Source organism: Raphanus sativus, chromosome 3, assembly GCF_000801105.2.
Source record: "Raphanus sativus cultivar WK10039 chromosome 3, ASM80110v3, whole genome shotgun sequence".
NCBI lineage: Eukaryota > Viridiplantae > Streptophyta > Magnoliopsida > Brassicales > Brassicaceae > Raphanus > Raphanus sativus.
In genome coordinates, this window is record NC_079513.1 from 21,770,899 (window position 1) to 21,795,804 (window position 24,906).

Below are 24,906 nucleotides of genomic sequence, written 5' to 3' on the forward strand. Positions count from 1 at the left end.
TTAATATACAGAGGAATTGCCTTGCTTACCAAGGTTTTGTCAGACGCAGTCGCTTTCGATATTATACGCATATATTCGTGGAAACAAATCTCGCCATAAAATATGTTTTAATCGTTTTGGTATTTCCTTACAAACAAAAGTAATTTCCATGTTGATGTCACTTAATATAAAGTACATCACACATGAATATATGAATATATTTTACTTGACTAAAACTCATCATGTGTCTCATCTCTCATTTTTCATAGCTTACCTTAATAAGTGAGTTATTAGTTCTTACTACACTTTTGAGATTTCAAGACATTTTTCCATGACACACAGGATCAGCTTTCACCAAAATCATATTTTTCAACAATTTTTTCAATACTTAATAATTAATTGTTAGATTATTTCTCATCTCGATTTAGACTCAATTGACCTCAAGAACTGAATTCTATTTTCTTAAAGAAAATTGAATTTAATTGACATCAAGAATTAAAGCTAAATACAAAAAAATATCAAAAAAGAAAATGTTTCGAGGTTTCCCAAATCATTCCGAGTTCCTCCGACAACCGCCACGAGACGTCCACTCAGCTACCAGATAGACCGCGGCCCTTTTGCTACGAGGGATCAGGATATGCCTACGGAAAAAATTGTTACCCAAGACCCTTCTCAGATGACAAATTTATAGGTTCCAACCTTTATTTTTTATTTTATTCAAGTAATTTTCAAATGTAATTTACTTCTGTGTTTTCAGTAATCAACTAAATAATAATTATTATTTTCCATATTTATTTGGTCTAATCTTTTTTTACATTATATTTATTTCATGATAATTTTATATTTAAAACTATTTCTTATCATAATTTCCTTATATTTTGCTAATTTTTTGCTTTTTCATTTGTTATATTAGTTTACCGCTTATAACTTCATATCTTCATTATATATATTTAAATTGAGATATATATATATATAATAAAGATGTTTACAAACATCTATATAATTATATTAAATTTTACTAACACAGTTATGTCTCTTTGTTAGACCTAATGTGCTAATGCATATAAAAATTATTACCTAAAACTTGATTTTAAATGCAAAAATATATCTCAAATTCAATCAAATGTAAAAATAGCTTAAAAGAGTACGAATATTGAAATTTTTTCATGTATTTAATTTTAAAATTAGTCTATAAAATTTATAACAAAACTGATGGAAAATAAATTGAAATTGTGTAATTGTAGGTATTACAGCAAAATATTAGTTTAAATTATAATGAATGGTTAAAGGGTATATGGCCATGTAATCAAGATAATCAGCAACAGACAATTGGATTTTATTCTTAAAGTAAAGATCATCTCGGAACACTGGAGTCTATAATCCATATAAATGAACTTGATACTAAATCAACTACTTCAAGAAAAAAACTGAAGTCGTTTCAATATTTAACTATGGTATCAGTCCATATAATTTCAATAATTTACGTGTAATTGTTGTACACATTGTAATACATCATTTATCCTTCTGAGTACAATTGAAAACTCTAAGCATGTCTCTCTACGTGTGCATGGAACCATAATCATATAAGAAACATAACATTAGTAATGTCAACCAGCATCTGCATAAATGCTTTTCATTTCTTTTTGTCGATGACAATGCATATGCTTCACCAATAATTAATTATGATTTTGAGACTAATAAAGTATATCTTATTATATAAAGTTTGGTTTTTCAAAGTTACTAATTAACATGATTGTGACATGTGTCAATAAATTTTTAAAATGAAGATATGTGTCAAAAATATGATATAATTCTCTTTTATTTATTATTTAATAGAGATTTAAAAAAGGAAAAGTATTTTAAAAAAAGAAAGTTTCTAAACAATTACTATTAAATAATTTTTATAATTACTTTTCACTATTAAATAAAATTTTATTTCTTCAATATTATTTTTAGTATATATATTTTGAATCATTATATATTTTAGAAAAGGAAAATTACTATTACATAGTCTTTTAAAATTCTATATTATAAAATATTTGATAGTAATTTCTTTTTTTTTAAAAGAATAAACAAAAATAATAATTGCAAAAAGGTATTAGAAAGTTAATTATTTAAAAAAAATTATAATGTTTATTCTTAAACTCACTAAAAATAGAGAATTATAAAAGATAAATTCAACTTTTTAAAAAAGTGATAAACAAACGAATTGATAAGCAAATGATAATATCTTATGATTAATAAATTATCACATGTTTTATAACATAACTTTCAATTTTGATGTTGTTGTTTACATCATAACTTTTACAATTTTCTTTTAATTAGGCTTTTAAAAAGGAATAGTATTTATTATAAAGTTAGTTTTTCTCCATGTTTTTATTAAATAATTGAAATTGTGGGATTTTACAATTCGTTTGTTTATCATTTTTTTAAAAAAGTTGAATTTATCTTTTATAATTCTCTATCTTTAGTGAGTTTAAGAATAAACATTATAATTTTTTTAAGAAGAATTAAATTTCTAATACCTTTTTGCAATTATTATTTTTGTTTATTCTTTAAAAAAAAGAAATTACTATCAAATATTTTATAATATAGAATTTTAAAAGACTATGTAATAGTAATTTTCCTTTTCTAAAATATATAATGATTCAAAATATATATACTAAAAATAATATTGAAAAAATAAAATTTTATTTAATAGTGAAAAGTAATTATAAAAATTATTTAATAGTAATTGTTTAGAAACTTTCTTTTTTTTTAAAGATTTTTCCTTTTTTAAATCTCTATTAAATAATAAACAAAAGAGAATTATATCATATTTTTGACACATGTCATGATTTTAAAAATTTATTGATACATGTCACAATCATGTTAATTAGTAACTTTGAAAAACCAAGCTTTATATAATAAGATTTTTTTTCCTTTTTTAAAATCCTAGGAAAATAAACCTTTAAAACTTAGTTAATAAAGCATTAAGTTAGTACATAAGAACATGTATAATATTTTCCTTGACTCGATTGGTGTATTTGACTTTGATTTCTTTTTATCTTTTATTCAATTTCTTATTTTGGGTTGTGTTGAGTTTAAACGTTTAGGTATAATATATTCTTTAATCCTAATTGCAAAATTTACAACATTGATCTATGAACAATGATTATAAAATACAAATATTAACTTGAATTTATGAGTGAAAAAAGGTTTTTAATTATAAAATAAATCTCACACAACATATGCAGAAAAATCATAAAACTATAATAAATATTTTTTATTATGTTTTTATTAAACTAAAACATCAAACAAAACATCAAACAAAACCTGTTGCAACGCAACAGACTCATATCTAGTATAATATAAAAAGTATATAACATCATAGTTATTTGACTAAATTAAATTAAGCAATTTTTTAACCAAATTAAATAATAAATTCAAAGAAAAGCTCATTCATTTTTTTATGTTATAGAGTTTTTAATCTAATTACTAAAATATACCAAAAATTGTAAAACAGAATAGTTATTTTAATTCGGTTTTAAAATTTAGCTATTGATCACACTAACACTGAAAACATTAGTTTAAAGAGTATATTCCCAATATATAATTAAGATAAGCAGTAATTGCCGGCCGGCTTTTATTCTCAAGAATGACCCCCAATGTAAATGGTTGTGAAACAGAGGATCCAGTAGTAGGTGAAAGCTTACTATTAACGTATACAACAGGTTACGGTGCTCCACTAATCCTCGCTGCTTCTTTCGCTGGAGCTTTATAGATAATCATGTGTACCATTGTATTCAACAAATAGTGAACTAAAAACTGCTTATTTTGTTTTAACTCTGACTAAGGTTAGCATTCTAAAGCATATTTATAATTTAATCTATTTTACCAGGTCACAAAATATCAGTTTTATTCTATGTATGTCCAGTGGCGCTCTTCTGTTGGGAGGAGCTGCTGGGAGGAGACGAGGTCTGTATACTTTCTTGGATAGGCTTTTCTCCTGCTGCTAGAATGGTCATGTAAATATTTGTCACAAAAATTTTCTTTTTGTGCACAACACATAAGAATTATATACTCATTTCTGCCAAAAAAACAAAATATGTCTTTATAAGTATTATAAATAGTAATATTGTTTATTGAATGTAAAATCTGAAAAACCAAACATACAATGAATTCAATCACACTAGTCACTGTCTACTCTGTTTACACAACATCTTTCATTTTAAACCACATGATTAATGTGATTTTTTTTAAAGTAATAAATAGAACAATCATACATACACAAACATACAATTTATCTTCATCTTCCCATGAAGACAAAAAGAACCTTTAAGTGGTTCTAAAAAAGAGCCAACAATTGCGACCGTGCCGGTGCCGTCCTCTTCTTTTCCTACAGCTAAGAAAAAAAATAACATAAATAATTTACAAACGAGTCCCTCCATTTACCACCAATTCGTTATACTTGGCCAAAGATTCTAATCTTTGCAGTCTCATCTCTTCGTTGAACTTCTTGATAAACGCCTCCACGCGCCGGTTCAGCTCCTCCTGACCCGGCGACGCCTCGCGTTTTAAGCTCCCAGACTTGGTCATCTTCTTCTCCTTTGACCTCTCTTGCCACGTGTCGGATTTCTTGAAGTGCTTCGTTAACGGCGTCGAGCGTCCTTCCGTTATCTTTTTCCACGTCGTCTCCAGCGTGTCTTGCCTCCTCGGTGGCTTCGTTACTCCCAACGCAGACTTCTTACCTTCTTGACTAGCTTTAAGCGACCTTTGCCGACCGAACCGCGGCGGTTTACTCGTGTTTTTCAGAACCTGAATCTCCAGCGAGCCATCTTTTGGTTTTGGTTTATCCGTCTCCGGTTCTAGTGAACCGGTTCTTGGTCTTGGCTTCTCTATTTGTTGATCTTCTCCTATCACTTTATCATCAACGATGACTTCATGGACATCTTCCACCGTTGGATCATTCTCTCCGGTGTACTCAGAAGCGACGACGTGAGCCACGTTGAGATAACCGGCGTCGATATAAGTAGGTATTGGTACGACCGTGTCAGAATCATCAGTACTGGAACACGATTTATGCGTGAGCTTAGATGTAGCGACGATGGAGAGGATGATACAGTTGACGACTAGGTAGAGATACGGTGGCGTGAGCAGGAAGACGGTGTTATCGTAAATGATTGAAAAGCAAGAAGCCGCGAAATGGGAAACTGATGGAACGGTGAAGATCACCGCCGCCGCAACAGAGAAGATAACGGCGATGAGGACGGAGGATGCTGTTTTGAAGGAAGAGGTAGGAAGGAGAATCTGCATGGTGATGATGGTCTTATTTTCTACAAAAGAAGCTGAGGTGTGTGTCTATATATATTAAATTATTTATAAAATGGCGAAATTAAAATTTTAGATGTGGTCCTTATCTATTTTTATGGGCTTTCGACAGAATCACACAAGTGGGACCTTTACATAAGGTGTTATGGAGGCTTATCTGAGTTACACGTGGCGGTTGGGTTTGGTCTTTTAGCTTTTGAAGTTAGACCACACCTAACACTACAACAAGATTTGACAATAAATGCAATAAGTAGTATATGTATGGCATTTAAAGATTATAGAAATGAGATACAAGAGAATCTACCAAGAACGTACCAAGTCGTCGCGTTGATTTTTCTTTTCAATTAGCAACAAAAGTTAAGCTAACTGTGAGTCTTCGGGATAGTGAGACGACAAAAAAGAAACTTCAGGATAGAGATACATTGGGTCCAGAACATATATCACGGTAAAAGAAATTTGTTCGATGGAACAATAAACGAGGAAAATATGTTAAAAAGAAGTAAAGAGAGAGTGGTCACTATAGAGATATGTGTCTGAGTTATTTCTCATAGTCGACCAGTCCAAATATATATCTCAATACTGCGATAGATAACGAGAAGATAGAAGCAGAGCTAACTATATTTTTATAAATTATATTTTAAAATTATTTATTATTTTCGAAGAAAATTATTAATTAAAATTTTCTAATTTTCCAAACTTGATAACATTTTCCAAATTTACATTTAAATGATAATTATTTTCACAAATACCTTAAATTTTTGATGGAAAAATAAACTAATTCAACTAAATCATTTATAAAATATTTATAGCAATTTATAAACTCAACCAACTCCCTAAATAGTAAACCTTAAATTTAAATGTTATGGTATTTTGGCTGAAGGTAATATTAAAATTTTAAAGAATTTTTCATTTTGCCAAAATAACCAATTTTCATTTCAATTGCAATGGCTTTGTGAAAAAAATATTTTCATCTTGTTACTATTTTCACATTTTATATATGATTATATGAATAATATATATGTAAATAATGAAAATTTTTAAAAAATTGGGAACCCCACAAAATAGAGGCCTATTCAAATATTTCGTAGGGATGCTATCAAGTCCCGTTCTGGATAGAAGCCAGGCACATCATACCGCAGTGATCTGTGGTTAGTAATTACTAATTACACTCATTCATACCAGTAGCGGTTTTAGCACATCTGTTCAAGGCACATTTACACATGATACTTTGTTTTTTCTTTAAAAATTAGGATCCTAAAAAGTATAAATATCAGTGTCCTAATTTTCAGAGTTACTGCAATATAGCTAAAATTGGAGAAATGTTTTTTTTTTATGTGACACAAGGTCTTATTACTATTTGGGCCGGACCTGATTTATAATATGCCAAGTAGAAATAGAAATCTATTTTTATAGTCCCAATAATGATTTAATTAATTAATGAAAACTCCACCAATTTAACCGTTTAATTAATTAGTACCTTTTCACCAAGAAATCTAAATTTTGAATCGTAAAACGACAAATTTTACAGATTATTAGAAAAAGATTTTCCGTATGATGCAAAATAACGTCAAAACATAGATGTCAAATGAAAATTTAAAGTAATGCAGCTTTTTTTTTTGAAAAAGGCCAAAAGTAACGCAGTTAGATGTGGATTTTATAAGATAAATAGAATTGTTGAGTGAAAATCATTTATGTAATAGTTTTTTATATATTTGTACTAATATAATTAATTAACGTTTAAAAACAGTTACTTTAACTACCGAGTTTTGATCTTTTCAAGAAAATGAGTTGTGATTTTTAGGTATTGTTGTAGACCATGTTCATTGACATTGTAAAATTAATGATTGAATTCAGAGTGAGAAAAAAAAAGCAAAAAGAGATTAATGATATATGTGAACACATCCTTCAGCTATGGACACGCAGATCTAAAAAACAAAATAACTGATATGGATACGCATACCTTCATTCTCAATTCTAGCGTTCAATTTTGCATAGTTTATTACTCCCTCTGTTTCATAATACTTGATGTTTTGCCTTAGTGCACAAAGATTAAGAAAACTAGATTTCTCTAAAAAAGTTATTTTTAAAAAATTATTTTAGAATCAATTAACCAATAATAAAAAAGACAGTGAAATCTAATTGGTTAAACAGTTTCCAATAAAGTTAAAGTTAATCTTAAAATCTCAAAACTTTATCTAATTTGAAACAAAATTATCATTCTAAAACATCAACTATATTGAAACGGAGGGAGTACTATTTTTGTTTATTTGACAATTCAAAACAATGAAAGATATATATCGCGTTACGCGTCAACAAGAAAACACCGACCATTTTGGATTTTTTTGCTTGAAAATGATTGATCTTCTTTTGTATTTTGAATGCATGTTGGCCATATTGTGTATATCATCTTCTTCTTATTGGTTAAAGAATGCTGTGTATATCCTTTATAAATTATATAACTTAAAATGCATGTAATATAATAATATAAACAACAAAATGAATAAGGCACAAGTCAGACTTGTCTCCTGTGCTGCATTAACTATCATATACGTGTTTTATTAACTTGATGTCGACAGACCTAAAATGACAAGAATTTAAAAAAAAACATATCAACAATTCCAATGTACAACTTAATTAAATTATATCATAACTTGATCAATCGAGGATTTGAACAAAAGGAGTTTTCTGTATCATATGGCCGAACTTATCTTATCCCGTGCGTACTCTTTGAGTTGTTAATAGATAAAAGGCTGTTCTAAGAATCAAACATTAATGACTATAACCTTATCTACAATTGAATTGGTTCACGATGGTGACATCTTATAAAGAAGAAAAGGTAAAACGAAGGTTGGCGAGAGGGAGGTACAAAAACAAAGTCATTTAACCGAGAGCCCGAACAATGCCAAACTCAAACCTTTTGTAACGCTAAAACAGCCGTCCATTAACAAGTTCAATATCAACACGTCGCCTTTATTGATTTTACCAATAAAGGTTGATAACTTTCTGTTTGAACGGGTTTTCGAGCCGTTTGTTTTCTTTGCTTAGTTCCAAAAAGTGAGTATCCAACTTTACTCAAGCAAGGCAACTATCAAGTTTGGTCTACAAGCATACTTCACATATTAGGTGTAACTAACAACAACTTGATTGTTCTGCTTGCATTTTGCGTTTGATTTTTTTCGTTTACATGTTATAGCTTTCACATAAACCTACAATTTCAGTCTTTTACTTACATTAAATTTGTTGATCTTAGCCCAAACTTATAACAAAACTTCAAAGAGAAAAAATTGTTTTATAGAAAAGATGATCACAGATAATTGATTGTGTATATATCTTTTAGTTCTTCAAATATAAAATAAATTTTAAAATACACAAAATTCAGAAAAAGAAACCCCCCTGTTGATCAATGTTTTGTGAACATTCCATCCATCAAAGAAGAGAAATCAAACTCTTTGCCTGACTGAGAAGACGGTGTGGTGCCCGTTGGTTGTGCTGCGGTTGATGACTGAGGTTCACCAGTTGAGTTTGGGGTCATACCGTTGGCCGCATTGTTAGCTTGACCCATGGTGTAGAAACTACATTATAGATTACACAACCAGAAATCAGTATATATCAGAGAGTACATTAAGAAAATTTATGTTCAAAGGGAAAACTGAATGAGAGGGGGGTACAGTTTCCTCCTTTTTAATAATCAGTATTGCTTACATACCTGGATATTGGATATTGAGGAGTGTTCTCTTGCGGTTGTGCGGGCCTCAAGTTCATGTCCTAAAGTTCGCAGAGAGCAAAAATCAGTGAGAATATTGCAAGAACTTTGTTAAGAGTAGTTTAAGTTTTGCAAAGGAGCAAAATGGAGATCTTATTACTTGCATAAGTTTCTGGAGATCAGTTTGACCACCTCCTGGGTTGGTCATTCCAGGTATCTGGTAGCCAGTGTTTGACCAATTTGCAGATGCTAAGTTAAGAGCATTGGCAACTGCTTGTTGGTTCAAGCCGTTTGGAGCGCCTCCTGCAGCTTTGGCTGCAGCCATGTAAAGGGCTTGCTGCTGAGCAAGCATAGCAAACTGTTGTTGTTGCATGGCAAAAGGCGACACCATATTCGACTGTAAACAATTGAAAGATACAGAAGTTATATTTCCAGTGTTGAAAGAATCAGAGTAAGCGAACACATACTCAAATAGTGCTGTATGGAAAACTTGGAATCAATCAATCAATATAAAGGTAGACCCAAGAAAGCCGTATATAGTTTGACTTCAGTGTTTACCTTCTCAAATAGGCTCATGATATCGCCTTTCACATCTTTCTGTGGTGCTTGTTGGACTGTAAAATTAGGTGTGTCTTTAAATAAATCGTCAACCCCGGTAGCTAGAGGAGAACTGCTCTCATCAGGCTTTGATGTGACAATTTTCTCTGCCGTTTGACCACTTCCAGCCGCTGTGGGATTCAGAAGTTAAATATTTTAGTCTAGGCATTTTCTAGAGAAGAAAAGGTAACAAAATGAAAAATGTGTCACAATGATCATGATCATGCACTAGATAAGATACATACACTGAAAGCCAGCCCATGAGTTATCATCAGCAGGAGCTGCCCCTGAGGTATTTGCAGTCGGCTCCTCCACTGATAGCATGTTGAAGAGGTCAGTAGCAAAATCCACCTTTGGAGGATCTGATGCCGGTGCAACATTTACTGCTGGTTTCGCTGTCTCCACAGGAGCGGCTACAGATTCTATTTTCTGCTGTGGCTTTATAACCTATCAATTTTAGCATCTCGTATCAGGAAAACCAGGCTTTCGGATACTTTCAATAAGATTAAAATTCACTCTTCGATAGAGACAAAGTTGTCTACTAGACGTAAGAATACAAGGTCTGACATCTATTTCATCGTATGCATTGTTCCTTATATCCTAAGGCTATTAATCATGGCATGGGGATTCTTGATCATTATGAATAACTATAGTAAAACATATCGTCCATGTAGTATGTTTGGTACCTGATTAGGTCCCTGAGGAGGCACCGGAAGACTTATCCTCGTTGCAGCGATACTATTTCTTGTTCTAGGTGCTTGGACAGTTTTCTTCTCCTCGAACAAATTTACAGCACCACTACTGTGCCCATGCTCATATCCAGGCACTGTCCTCTCCACCGATCTCCGCCGTTCCTGCTCCACTCTTGGGGGTGATCTAGCCTTTTCACCTTTAGAAACCCATCTCTTCTCTTCATACTTTGCACGTATGAAATTCTCAATTCCAACTCTATCATAGTTTGGGGGTAGCTCAGCTTCCCAGTAACTATTTGCTCTCTCGTTTCCCATTGCTGCATGCAAATATTGTTCCGTATGTAGTTTAACACGGTGAAACTAAACCCTCTCTAATGGAGCGCCTAAAGAGGATTGAAGTTTGAAAGAAACTTACATTGGATAAAGGCAACCTGCTCGGGGAGCCATGTGTCCAGAGTGGCAGATCGAACCTACATTCATCAGCCGAAAACTCAGATGTTACGCTAGAATAAAATTAGTCGCTTATGCTTCTAAGGTTAACATCGACTTGATCAGAAGAACCAAGATCATCTAAGAAGTCAGAAGTCACAACTTAGCAATGTGTACTTTTGCACATAATTATCTGAGGTTCCGGTATAAACTACTAAATTGGATAAATGGATCTTTTTTCTAGTCAGGGAAGGGGCAAGCACAGAAAGCAGAACAATTTGGCACATTCAAGTCAAGACTTCTCAGCTACAGAACTACATAAGTAATCCTTGAGATGAAAATACAAGAAGAAACTGCAAATATGAAAAACTTAGTAAAAAAGGATTTGACAGAATGAAGAGAATCCGAGGCAAATGGAATGAGTCCTATAACAAACAAGAACATGGATACTAAGATAAGAGAAAAGGTGAAAAAAAGGAAAACGAGAGAGGACCTTGGATATGTGTACGCCGAGACTCCTGTGAATCCCAGAACATTGCATGCAGATGAAGATACCTAAATTAACACTAGCCCATCTTGGACCTCTGCAAAGCAAACGGAACATAGAAGTAACTACCCAAATATATACATACATGTATTAAAAAGATGAATCCCATAGTGCTACTGATAATTCAAAAATGTGCATACTTAGTTTTGCAGTCAGCACATTCTCTGTTCTCAGGATGTTTAAGAAGTCCTTCCAGAATCTGCACCAAAAACCAACTAAATATTCAAGCAATCTACCATGAAATGAAATGCTCAACAAACCAAAAATGAATCCAAGTTCTCAAAGCTGCAGCCACAAAATCATCTCAAGAGATATTCAACTCAAGAGGCTGCCACGTGTATATATGAACGAGATTCTATCTCCTTTTGATGTGGTGATCGTGATCAGCTATTCTCTCACATAAAAGAACAAATCCTAGCTCAAACGATCAGGACCTCACCTAACAACATGAAATCGAATCTCTAGCTGCTAAAACACACGCCGATCCAATCGAATTAAGATCGTTACATAATCATCGAGTCGATCGTTGGCGACGAGAATTACAATTAGATATGACTACAAATCTGTAAAGCTCGGAGAAAACAAAAAAAAAAAACAATCTGAGATTTCGAGAGAGAGAGAGACCTTTCTATGGCGGGCATTAAGCTCCTTGGAGACGTTGGCTTTCTCGTTCATGGTGGGTATGGAGAATCGGAGGAGAGGAGGTGAGGAAGGAGGAAGAATCTGCGGGAGACGAGGAGGTCAAAACGGTCTTTTTATTCTTTTCAGCTCTCTCTCTCTCTCTCCTTCTACAAAGATGGGGTCAAATGTCAATACTTGTGGACCGTTCAGATTATGGAACCGGTTTACCGATTCGTGCAACTTTAATTTATTGGGTTTGGTTTTAGGTTTGTTCTATATCTGAATTATTCCTATATTTCAATATTGGAAATAACCAACCCGTAAACCAAACAATTACCGGAATATATTAAAATATTAATTATATACATATAAAATAATTAAATATATATATTTATTAAAATATCCAAAATAGATTAAAAAGTAAATTATTATAAAATATTCGAAACAATCGAAAATATTTGAAAATATTCAGATAGTTTTATCCAAAATATCTAAGTAATTTTAAATATATGAAATTTTTATTCAGATTATTCTAACTTTTTTTGAAAACTTTCACAAAATATCTAATATTTTATCCGAATTATTCAAAAATAGAATTCGAACTAAAGAAGAATCGGATTTTTTTAAATATTTTTTCTTAGTTTTACTATCCGAATCGAACCTGAACCGAATCCGAAATTATATAAACCGAATCTGAACTAAAACTAGATAAAATAGTAAAGGGTTCATTTAGTCTTTTACATGAACTATCCGATAGCCGAAATGTCCAAACCGATCGATGAAATGCCGAAGCTTAGTAGTATATAAGCTCAGTTCTTGTCAGTAAAGCACATTTTTGAGATTATAACATGTTTTTTAATATTTCATTAAAGTTTAATTTTAGATTTAAATATATACGCTCAAATAATATAGATGATTTAGCATTTGAACTCCCTAATTCAAATACTTCAGATATATGTCAAGTATGAGTTTTATCGCCAGAAATTCTTTAAAATTTAAAATGACTTTGGTTGTGATACGAACTAATCCTAACGTCGACAATACTTTAAACAGTTAGATATATATGATTTCATTACAAAAAACAAAAAAAAAAGGTTCACACAACATAATTTCTAACTGCGATTGGAACAAGAGGTTTTGAGATATTGTTATAGATATCTAAACTCAAGAATAAAAAATATGAAATATTATTTACTTGCATGAATATGTATAAATTATATATTTTTGAATGTCCCCTAAATTTTATATGAAATCAAATGCCATAGGTAGTGTTTTCTGTTTTGCTTGTAAAATGAAAAGTTTCAATGAAAAATTATTTTTACTTAATTATTTACAGGAAATGATTTTGAACAAATAAAATGTTTGTATTGGTCCCTGAGAAATTATTTTTATAATGCTAGCTACTCTAGTTTTGTAAAGAGAAATGTACCTAATAGACCACATTCTTATGTAGTAGTAGTATGTAGTGCTAAGTACATATATATGGATTACAAATGAATGGTGAAAATTATTTAGCCAATAGTTCGATAAGGTTACTGAAGAAAAACCTGACGTTAATGGTATTCATTTTCATGCACTAACATTTAGCATTGTCTTCACTGTCGCTATTTTTCCTAATAATAAAATACAAAGTAAGGAAAAAACAGATTTTTATTTATTTAGGCATGATAAAAATAAGCAAAAAGGAACAAGAAAAAAGAATCAAATGTAGCAAATCTGACTAAGAGAGAGCTGTATATATTGAGAAAAACAATAACTAGTTAGAGAGAAAAAAATTCAAGAATGTAAGATAAATAACTATATATATTGAAGAAAAGTATAAATACATAGTTATTAGTTTGTATGGTTTCAATTCACCCTCAGAGATTTAATACCTTAATAGTTAAACAAACAATAAAGAATCCTCTCAATAAATAGAGAGTTCATTTCCTTGAATCTAATACAAAAGAGATAAAGACATCACTCAATCCGACCAAAGTTTTACAAAACAAATTGTTAACCAAGCTATGTCTCCTTCAAACTCTTCCTCCTCACCAGAAACTGATCAGGGACTCAATGATATTGGTGTGGCCGTGTTGGAGAAGAGTACAATGACTAATCCGAAACAAGTGTCTCCTCAAGAGGTTGTCCCTGAAGTGATCAACCCGAAACAAGTGTCTTCTCAAGAGGTCGTGCCTGAAGTGAACAATCCAAAACAAGTGTCTCCTCAAGAGGTCGTGCCTGCTGTGAACAATCCAAAACAAGTGTCTCCTCAAGAGGTTGTGCCTGAAGTGAACAATCCAAAACAAGTGTCTCCTGATCAAGAGGTCGTGCCTGAAGTGAACAATCCTAAACAAGAGTCTCCTCAAGAGGTCGTGCCTGAAAGGAAGAACACTGAGGTTGTCTCTGGAAGGAAGAAGACTCAAGAGAGGCCAAGTTTCGAGTTACGTGTTCTCCGATCAATAAACAAGTTGATAAAAAAATATCCACCGAAGGATACTAATGCAAAGAGAGGAGGGTTCCCACACGCTAACTCCCTATGCGCTCACCAAAAAACCCACAAACATGTGGATCCAAGCTATTCTCCGGGGCCATGCTTTTGGAATAAGCCTTGTAACTCTTACCAAGGTACGTCTAACTCGGTCGTCGACTTTGGTGTGTCTTCACGAGATGCTTTATCAAATGGGATCTCTCGCGGTAGCGTCAGGAACATGGGCATTGGCGAGGCCATGGGTTATCCTTGTGCTCCTCCATACGGGAGGACTAGCTATGGTTTTTCTTCAGGGTCTCCCTTAGTCACTCACAACTATAATCGCCCTAATTTATCAGATTTTAACCGTAGTGGACTCTCTTTTGGTCCTTTTAAGCCTAGTGGAGGCGGTAGTAACAGTAACTACCCATCCTTGTTCAATGGTGGATTCACCATGGCTACTCATGCGGCTCCAAACCGTCCTTTCATAGGGAACCCTAGCTATGGCTCCTTGCCATCTCACGGTCATGGCCCACATGATTCAATAACTTTGAACTCTATTGCTCTACCTAATAATACCTTAGGAAGATGTAACAAGAACAACAACAACAGTAGCTCACAAGGTGCAATATCACTTGAGCTCTCTCTTGGTCCATCTAAGTGGATGGGAGGAGGAAGCAACGTTAACAGCAGCGTTTACCCATCGTTGGATGGTGGAGTCACTGGAGGAGGAAGCATGGACCTGAACATGCCAGTGCGTCCACTAGTGTCTCGATATCATGTTTACAGCAATTACCCGCTTGATTCAGGCACTAGAAACGTTCTTCCCTGATACGTTCAAATCCTTGTAAATGAATAGTATTGTACTGTATACCTTCTCTCTACGGACAGATCCCGTAGTAGAGCCCAAGAAAAGAGCTTTCACTCTAATCTCCTTTTACCAATGTGATAAAAGCCCACCCACTACAGTACAATCATTATCTCTTTATATAGTAAGTGAAGTAACAAACTATACTCAAACTGTAACGGCCATAACAGCCTCGTAATTTCCCTTCTCTTCCATCTGTTCTTCCACGTCATCAAAGTCTCTTGTTTGCTCTTCTCCCACGTCACGTTCAGACTTCTGATTTCTTCTTCTCTTCCTCACATAACTACGCCAAGGCTTATCAATACCCCCCCTTATCAGTCTGAGCTTGTCCTCAAGCTCGAAGGACGGAAACTCACGCAGAATGTCTCGCACACGCATCCAAGACCTCTCATGTGAAGGTAACCCTTTCCAATGAATCAGCGCTTCCAAGTGACCCTCCCCATCGTATCTTGTCTCTATCAATTTCTCTGGTTGAACCACAAATTCCTCGGATTCTGCCACCAACTGAGGTAAAGTAGAAAGCTGATGACCCTGGCCCAACACTGGTTTCAGTTGAGACACATGAAATACGGGATGTATCTTGCTCTCTGCAGGTAATTTCAATCGATAAGCGACTTCCCCAATGCGTTCTATTACCGGAAAAGGACCATAGTACTTGGCGGCAAGCTTTTGACAGAAATTCTTGGTTAATGAAGTCTGCCTATACGGCCTGAGCTTCAAAAACACTAAAGAACCCACCGTGAACTCCAATTCACGTCGGTGTTTGTCAGCATTATTCTTCATCCTAGCTTGCGCTTTAAGTAAATGTTCCTTTGCATCGAGTAACATTGCATCTCTGTCCCTTAGCGATCTCTCCAACTCAAAGTTATTGGTAGAGCCATGCTCAAACCACAGCAACTCTGGCGGATCTCTACCATAAACCAGCTTGAAAGGAGTCGAGTCAATGGCGGTATGATGAGATGTGTTGTACCAATACTCTGCCCAAGCCAAAAACCCATGCCATTTCTTCGGATGTGATGATGTAAAACATCTCAAATAAGCTTCAATACATCTGTTTACCACCTCTGTTTGGCCATCACTCTGAGGATGGTAAGCTGTGCTGAATTTGAGCTGAGTGCCTGCTAATCGAAAACACTCTTTCCAAAACTTGCTTAGGAACACTCGATCACGATCCGAAATTATTGAGGCTGGAAACCCATGAAGTCGAACTACTTCTCGTACGAACGCCTCTGCTACCGTAGCTGCAGTAAATGGATGTTTCAGCCCAATGAAATGGCTGTATTTGCTTAACCGGTCCACTACCACCAAAATCACATTCTTTCCCTCAGATTTAGGAAGACCTTCAATAAAATCCATCGATAATTCTGTCCAAATCTGAGTCGGAACCGGAATAGGTTGTAGCAACCCTGCTGGTTTGAGAGTTGAGTACTTATGCTTTTGACACACACCACATTCTGCCACGTATTTCTGAATGTCACTCTTCATGTTTGCCCAATGAAAAAGGCGCTGAATCCGCTTAGTCGTTTTCAAGGTTCCAGAGTGACCTCCCACAAAACCATCATGATACTCCTTCAGAATTACTGGAATAAATTGTGAAGTGCGCGGTAACACCAATCTTCTCTTGTAAAATAATCTGCCACTGATCACAGAATATCCTGGTTTAAGTTCCTCACCCTTAACCACCTTCTGAACCATCTCCTGTAGCTTCTCATTTGCATCAACTTCTTCAAATAAGTCTTGCATTTGCAAACTTGAAGTAACTGTAATAGCTCCCAGAAACTGCTGACTTGTCTGAGCTTCTCCCCACACAATTCGAGACAACCCATCTGCTGCTTTGTTATCTATACCCGCCTTGTATACAATATCAAAGTCGTATCCTAGCAATTTGGTAAGCCATTTCTGATAATCAAGAGAAACACCACGTTGATCAAGCAGAAACTTCAGACTTTTCTGATCTGTATGAACTCTGAACTTTCGGCCTAAGAGATAATGGCGCCATTTCTGTATTGCCAATACAATGGCCATTAATTCTCTTTCGTAGATAGGTTTGAGTTGCTCTTTTTCAGATAAAGCTCTGCTGAAGTACGCCACTGGCTGCTGGTTTTGCATCAATACCGCACCTAACCCAAACCCTGATGCATCAGCTTCCACACAAAACAATTCTTTAAAGTTCGGCAGTGTAAGTACTGGTGCTGTAGCCATAGCTATTTTCAACCGATCAAATGCTTCTTGAGTCTCTGTTGTCCAGTGGAAACTGTCTATCTTCAGTAAATTGGTTAAAGGTCGAGCAATAGATCCATATAACATCACAAAACGCCTGTAATAACCCGTGAGGCCCAAGAATCCTCGCAAGTCCTTGACAGATTTAGGAATAGGCCACGATGTCATTGCTTTAGTCTTCTCTGGATCTGTTGCTACGCCTTGAGCTGAGATAATGTGCCCCAAGTAATCAATATGCGTCTGTCCGAATGAACATTTCTTCCTATTAGCCAGTAAGGAATACTCTTTAAGCTTCTCCAACACCAAAGATAGATGATATTGATGCTCCTCTTCTGATGTACTGTAAACCAGTATATCATCAAAGAAGACCAACACGAACTTGCGGAGAAACGGCCGAAATACTTCATTCATTAAGGCTTGAAAGGTTGCTGGTGCGTTGGTAAGACCGAAGGGCATTACCAGGAACTCGTAATGGCCTTCGTGAGTTCTAAACGCAGTTTTCTCCACATCTTCCTCCTCCATTCTTATCTGGTGATACCCCGATCGCAAGTCAAGTTTTGAAAATATCTTGGCGCCGTGCAACTCGTCTAGTAACTGATCGATTACCGGAATCGGAAACTTGTCAGCCACGGTTGCTTTATTTAAAGCACGATAGTCAATACAGAAACGCCACTCTCCTGTTTTCTTCTTGACCAATAAAACTGGACTCGCAAAAGGACTTCTGCTCCTTCTAATGATACCAGCTGCTAGCATTTCTTTAACCATTTTCTCTATAGCTTCCATGTGTGATTGCGGGTATCTATAAGGTCGTACCGTTACTGCTTCAGATCCCTCTCTCAAACGTATTGAATGTTCAAAACCTCTTTTTGGAGGTAACTCAGTTGGTTCCGCAAAAACCTCTGTAAAACTGTCCACTACTCTCGCTATCTGCTGCGGAATCAAACCCTTATCCACTGTCTCGGTTGACATATTCTGAACACTGAACTGTATCTGTTTAGACTCATCCTCCAACTGTGTCAATCCCAACTGACCATGTAACTGATGATCCCCAAATAAAGTCACTGTCTCTCCGTTCACTTTAAACGAGAACTCTTGTTGCTCCCAATCCACTTCACACTTCCCTAGTGTACGTAGCCACTGTACTCCAAGAATTATATCTGCACAACCCGGTTCCAATATCACAAAGTCTGTCGTTATGCGAACCTTTTGAACCTGTAACTGTACTGCCTTACAAACTCCTGAACCACTGACTGATATACCCGTTCCCACTATCACTGTCAGATTCTTTGCTGATGTAATCTCCAGATGAGCTCGTTGAACTGTCGATGGTGAGATGAAATTGTGTGTTGCCCCACTATCAAGAAGTACCACTACTCGAAGTTTCCCAATTCTGCCTTCGACCTTCATCGTTGTCGGAGATGACCAACCCATGAATGAATATAGAGACATCTCTATTACTTCAGTCGTGGTGTCCTGAATTTGATCCACTGCATCTTCGAACTCTTCGTCCACTAACTCCATTTCATTACCTCGAGAAACTATCAGAACTTGTAGCTGTTTATTTTTGCATACATGAGTTCGTGACCATCTCTCTGGGCATTTGAAACATAAACCGTTCTTCTTCTTGTGATCATATTCTGCATCTGACAGTTTGACCTGGTTCTGAACACTCTCTGTAGACTTCGTCGTGACTGTTCTTTCACTTGATTTAGATCCTGAATCATCACTGCTCTGCTTGTTTCTCCAATGTTGATTTCCTGCTGTCGTAGCTGTTCTGAACTGAGTGTTGAGTGGCTGCTTAGCTTTACTGTCACTCTGTTTTCCCCCAGCTATCAATCTGCAGAATTCGCTATCCTCCATCTTAATGACTGCTTCAATATGATCCGGAAGTGTTTTTGGTTCCTTTAGTTTGATAACCTCCTTCATCTCTTTCTTCAGTCCATTAAAGAAGATATCAATCTTGTGTTCTTCGTCGACGTGCACCTGATAAGCCAATTCCTGAAACTCTCTAACGTATTCGGCAATAGTTCCAGATTGTTGAATACCGAAGAATCTCTTCCCTGGTGTCTTCTCAAAAGAATCAGCAAATCGAGCTAGCATTCTTCTCTTGAACTCCAGCCAGTCATAAAACGGCCGATGTTCCATCTCATAGTTAAACCAGCTCAAAGCGTCTTCCTCTAAGCACATTGATACTAGCTCTAATCTCGCCGTAGGATCGTATCGCGTCACCCGAAAATATCGTTCCGCTCTCGTGATCCAGCCATACGGATTAGATCCAGCAAACACAGGCATTTCAACTTTCTTAAACAAACGATCTCTAGTCTCTATCCTCTGATCTATCTGCCGATAACCTAGATCTCGTTCCATCCGGTGAGGTTCCGATGAAGAAGGATGTACCTGAGAATCGGAGATCGTTGGATGATTCGACTGATGATGAATCGCTGATTCGATTGGTCGTTTCTCTAGGTTACGCAATATCGCCTTCATCGTTTCTTCGATCGAAGAGATACGACCTTCTACTGCTTGCATTCGTCCGTCGAAAGTTCCGATCTGCTTCTCCATCGTCGTGTTTGATTTCACGACTCGATCGTAACCTCCTCTGATGATTTCGAACTGCTCTTCGTGAAACGCCACCGTGTTATCGATCTCGCCGAGTCGTTGTAACGCATCTTCTTGACTCAGCTCCGCCATCGCTATGCTCGACGTTGCTCACCGCACCAAATGATACGTTCAAATCCTTGTAAATGAATAGTATTGTACTGTATACCTTCTCTCTACGGACAGATCCCGTAGTAGAGCCCAAGAAAAGAGCTTTCACTCTAATCTCCTTTTACCAATGTGATAAAAGCCCACCCACTACAGTACAATCATTATCTCTTTATATAGTAAGTGAAGTAACAAACTATACTCAAACTATAACGGCCATAACAGCCTCGTAATTTCCCTTCTCTTCCATCTGTTCTTCCACGTCATCAAAGTCTCTTGTTTGCTCTTCTCCCACGTCACGTTCAGACTTCTGATTTCTTCTTCTCTTCCTCACATAACTACGCCAAGGCTTATCATTCCCCCTCCTTCTCCAGTCACCAGTATTCCTAATGATGAAAATGTTTCGGGCTCTAGTTCCTTAGAGGAGCTCATCTCAAAGGAGAAAAACAAAGTCTTGGTGACTGATGATGATAAAAATTAAGGATAAGCCGGCAGAAGTTTAAGCTAATTAAGAGTTGGGGTCGTGGTTCATCTTTTTCCCTTTGTGTGTTTTCAGTTTTTAATGCATTGTTTTGTATTGTCTCATAACTGTTTGAGTCATTTCTTCGCCTCATTCTCTCTCTCTCTCTTATTCTTTGTTGTCTTTTGAAGATTGAAATGTTACATTTTGCGTTTATGTTTCGATTTATTCCTGAATCCATTTACTGTATCTTTTTCTCAAAAGCTATATCTCATGACTGTTTAAAATATTTCTGAAATGCTCAAAAGTCATGGTCTAAATATTCAAAGGTGAGATTCTTCTTTCAAAGGTTAAAGAGGTTCTGCTATTTGCTTTGTGATCCTTTTCTTGAAAAAAACCATCAAATATATTCATTGGTTGTTGTTTACTAGTAAATTTTATGTTAAACTTTATCATTGTTTGCATGGAATAAAGAACATGGAAAATGAATCTTATTAGTTTACCATAGAGAAGTTTTACAAAAATTTCTTTTCAAAAAAAAGTTTAGCAAAATTTGGAAGTGCTGGTAACTTTTTTTAAAAACTACTACGGATTATTGTAAATATTCTGATAAATAAGGTGCATGTTGAAAAATAAATAAATACAGATTTATTTATTTATTTGATGTTGTATCCACAAGAGCATCTCCAGCTCATAGTTTCTTATAGATTGTATCTAAATTGAATAATAATGTATCTAAGAGATCTGCCAGCCCATAATTTCTTAAACAAGATATAGAAACAAAAAAAAATCAATATTTTAATATAATTTGATTATCTATTTAAAAATTTGCATATTACAGGGAAATATAACATTTGAAAATGATTCAAATTTTAGAAGTATCTCATGAATAACCAATTGAGATACAACTTTTTCTTCGCTTTCATCTTTATATTTTTTATTATTCATTTTTAGATGAGAGAATTTATGAAAACCTCCCATTGAATATGCTCAGAAAAGCAAGTATGGTAGAATCAGAGGATGAAACATTGAGTTCTAGTGGCGTTAATTGAAGTTCTCTTTGATTTGCTGTCTTGGTAGAGTTTTCCTCGGTGGATAGTTGGATATGTGCATCCAGTTCCAGCAGCTGCGGTGGTGAAGCTATGCATCTTACTGCAAAGGCTATACGGTTTGAAATTTGTCCTACTCCAATACAGTGATGAGGCGGCATGGCTAACTCATAGGCTAATTCATACGGTTTGATACTGAAAAGGCTATACAGTTTAGGCAGCAACTTTATTAAACATGCATTTTAAAGCATTTTGCCTAACATTTCACAAAATATAAGTAAACAACGTGCTTATAAGGTTTTGCCGATTCCTTCATCAATATTGTTGTGCCTTGTTATATTTGTGTTATATATATAGTTGTGACTGTAATGTCATCGCGGGGATAGCTCAGTTGGGAGAGCGTCAGACTGAAGATCTGAAGGTCGTGTGTTCGATCCACGCTCACCGCATCTTCCTTTTTAAATTTTTTCGTTTTTCTCTGATTCAGATTAGGTTCAGGTATCTTCTTAATTTGCAACTGGAGATATTGTCTTCCCTTCCTAGTAACAATGTGGTAGCAACGAGTCTCTTGTCAAACCAGTGGTGTTCTTTGGAAAGAGGTGGGACAATTAGCTATAATGGCGGTGATCCGGATCTAAGTCTTCAGCTAGAACTGCATTCAGGTTTGTGGTATTAATTAGAAAAATCTTAGAGGTAGAGAGCCTACAGTTTCCAAATTTCAATGCTTACGACATCAAAATTTTGGTTTATATGGATAAAGAGAGCTGACGGTCTCCAAGTGTTTACAGTTCTTCAAGTTGCCCAAATTCTTACACCTCTTAACAGCTTGAAACCCTTACACTCAAAGGACTGTGTTTAGTTGATGTTCCACCTAATGTCTCTTTGGCCTGCCTCAAAAATTTCCACCTTATATGGGTTCCCTTGCTAAGCGACGAATCTATGGGAAAGCTTTGAGTAAGTTCATCCTAACTATATTGGCCAGTAAAAGAAAAGAATCTCTAGCAAATTCATGTTACTCAAAGTAGTTCTTATCTTGTTAAGTGGTATACTTATATGTATTATATTCAAACATCGATCTTGTAAATTTTAAAAGGAAAAGTTGATTTTGAGTGTGAGATGGTTCTTGTTAAATAAAAGTTATTCCATAACTTAAGAGAACTACATGGCATATTTTGAAGCTTTGAATTGTTAATTTGTGTTAGTTAACTAAGTAGTCGGGACAAACAAACTTGAAGTGAGCGAAATTCACGGTGATATTTTGTGCTAAGTAATGACTTTTATTTTTTCTGTGAAAAATGCTTCACATGTAATATCGATATTCATCCCTAGAATAACACCGTGAACGAACATCAAAAGATTCTAACAGGTCGCAGATTATACTACACTAACGCATGTTCAACAAAATGCAATTGTCCTATTTATAAGGACCTAGAAATGTGGATCATTTCTTTTCAAACAATTTTTTTTTTGTTTTTCTAACAATGCAAAAGTATATTTGACTAAATTTAATTGCTTACTTCTTTTGTTGCTTCTAAGAATTAAACATTCAGATATATATTATACAGTTTCGTCTTCATTACAAAATCACTCTTAAACGATGCTTAAATCGGAGAAATAGCCATACTTTTACGTTGAAACGAAGTATAAAAAAAACGTCAAGTGCAATTGTTGATGGTGTCACCGCAAAGTTCGTCCATAGGCACACAATTCCTCAACATGGACCTTAATAATAAATTCACATAATAGCCCCTTCATTAAGCAATCATTTGACTTTCATTCCTATAAATTCACAATTAGATTCACAACCCTCAACACATTCAACTCTCTCCTCTAATTTTAAATAAGAATACAAAGATGGAGTTCTCAAAAATCCTTTTGTTAGTGATTTCTCTTGTGGCTGCAACTTGTTTCTTGCAAGCCAAGGCAGCTGGTGTTTACTGTAGCAACCCTTACTCTAGGTGCTACTACAAGTACATTCAATGTCCAGAAGAATGTCCAAGCACAACCGCTATGAACTCAAAGAACAAAGTTTGCTACGCCGATTGCGATAGTCCCACTTGCAAATCCCATTGCCGCAGTAAGTTTTTTTTTTAATTCCCTGTCACACAAGTTTTCTCACATATGTTTTCTATTGAATTTTTTCAAAGTATAATGAATCGTATGTTTTTGTATAGTGAGGAAACCGAACTGCAACAAACCTGGATCGGCTTGTTATGACCCTAGGTTCATTGGAGGAGACGGCATTGTGTTCTACTTCCATGGAAAAAGCAATGAAGAGTTCAGCCTCGTCTCTGATTCTGACATTCAGATCAATGGTAGGTTCATTGGCCACAGACCCGCTGGTCGCGCCAGAGACTTTACATGGATTCAAGCTCTCGGATTCCTCTTCAACTCCCACAAATTCTCTCTCGATGCCGCTAAATCCGCCACATGGGACAGTGAAGTAGACCATCTCAAGTTCTCTTTCGACGGCCAAGATCTATCTGTCCCCGAAGAAACTCTTGCCACCTGGTTAGCCTCAGTTCCAAACATGTTTTCAAGATTCTTGAAAGTTCGTAACCAATAAGTTTTCTTTTAAAAACAGGTACTCACCAGACAAAGACATCAAGATCGAGAGAGTGACTTTGAGAAACAGCGTGATCGTGACAATCAAAGACAAAGCCGAGATCATGGTCAATGTTGTTCCAGTGACAAAAGAAGACGACAGGATCCACAGCTACAAAGTACCATCAGACGACTGTTTTGCACATCTTGAGGTTCAGTTCAAATTCTTCAACCTTTCACCAAAGGTCGATGGAATCTTGGGACGAACATACAAACCTGATTTCCAGAATCCTGCTAAGCCTGGAGTCGCAATGCCAGTTGTTGGTGGCGAAGACAGCTTCAAGACCTCTTCCCTCCTCTCCAATGACTGCAAAACTTGTATTTTCTCTGAATCACAAGCAGAGATTGCTTCCGTTAAGTCAGAGATTGAATATGCTACTTTGGATTGTACACGTGGAGCGTCTTCTGGTAACGGAATCATCTGCAGGAAGTAAAGAGATTATATAAAAAGCTTGGTTTGAAAGAAGAATAATGCCAGAGAGCAGTAGCTTCTGCTGGAGGTTTTATTTTAAAGTATAAGTAAATGAAAAATAAAACCGATGATGTATTTTGTATTGTACCATCACATGTATTCCAATTTGTATTAACATAATCATTGTTAATGATATGTAATATTTATAAACATTGCCTAATCTATCAGTCCCAAATCAAGAAGTTCATGAAAGGAGCAGA

General features: G+C 35.3%; 4 protein-coding genes and 1 non-coding gene across 5 annotated transcripts; 3 read left to right on the forward strand and 2 right to left on the reverse strand.

Moving 5' to 3' along the window:
* Positions 1-4,079: 4,079 nt before the first annotated feature.
* LOC108847035 (uncharacterized) lies at positions 4,080-5,375 on the reverse strand. Its single transcript, XM_018620203.2, has one exon. The coding sequence runs from the start codon at positions 5,272-5,274 to the stop codon at positions 4,390-4,392; it is 885 nt and encodes a 294-aa protein (XP_018475705.1). The 5' UTR covers positions 5,275-5,375; the 3' UTR covers positions 4,080-4,389.
* A 3,189-nt stretch (positions 5,376-8,564) lies between these two features.
* Positions 8,565-12,046, reverse strand: LOC108844217 (ADP-ribosylation factor GTPase-activating protein AGD5-like). The gene is made up of 10 exons (XM_018617438.2): positions 11,882-12,046; positions 11,398-11,456; positions 11,204-11,294; positions 10,697-10,751; positions 10,276-10,598; positions 9,835-10,036; positions 9,551-9,720; positions 9,153-9,389; positions 8,996-9,054; positions 8,565-8,861 (listed from the first exon to the last, which is right to left on the reverse strand). The coding sequence occupies exons 1-10, from the start codon at positions 11,930-11,932 to the stop codon at positions 8,690-8,692; spliced, it is 1,419 nt and encodes a 472-aa protein (XP_018472940.1). The 5' UTR covers positions 11,933-12,046; the 3' UTR covers positions 8,565-8,689.
* Positions 12,047-13,727: 1,681 nt separating this feature from the next.
* Positions 13,728-15,169, forward strand: LOC108844743 (uncharacterized). The gene has a single exon (XM_018618038.2). It carries the CDS (start codon positions 13,885-13,887, stop codon positions 15,157-15,159), a length of 1,275 nt encoding a protein of 424 aa, XP_018473540.1. The 5' UTR covers positions 13,728-13,884; the 3' UTR covers positions 15,160-15,169.
* A 6,837-nt stretch (positions 15,170-22,006) lies between these two features.
* Positions 22,007-22,079, forward strand: TRNAF-GAA (transfer RNA phenylalanine (anticodon GAA)). The gene has a single exon. It is a non-coding gene; the product is annotated as a tRNA-Phe (tRNA).
* A 1,367-nt stretch (positions 22,080-23,446) lies between these two features.
* On the forward strand, positions 23,447-24,862 carry LOC108846705 (uncharacterized). The gene is made up of 3 exons (XM_018619908.2): positions 23,447-23,707; positions 23,805-24,141; positions 24,215-24,862. The coding sequence occupies exons 1-3, from the start codon at positions 23,485-23,487 to the stop codon at positions 24,666-24,668; spliced, it is 1,014 nt and encodes a 337-aa protein (XP_018475410.1). The 5' UTR covers positions 23,447-23,484; the 3' UTR covers positions 24,669-24,862.
* The last annotated feature ends 44 nt before the right edge of the window (positions 24,863-24,906 follow it).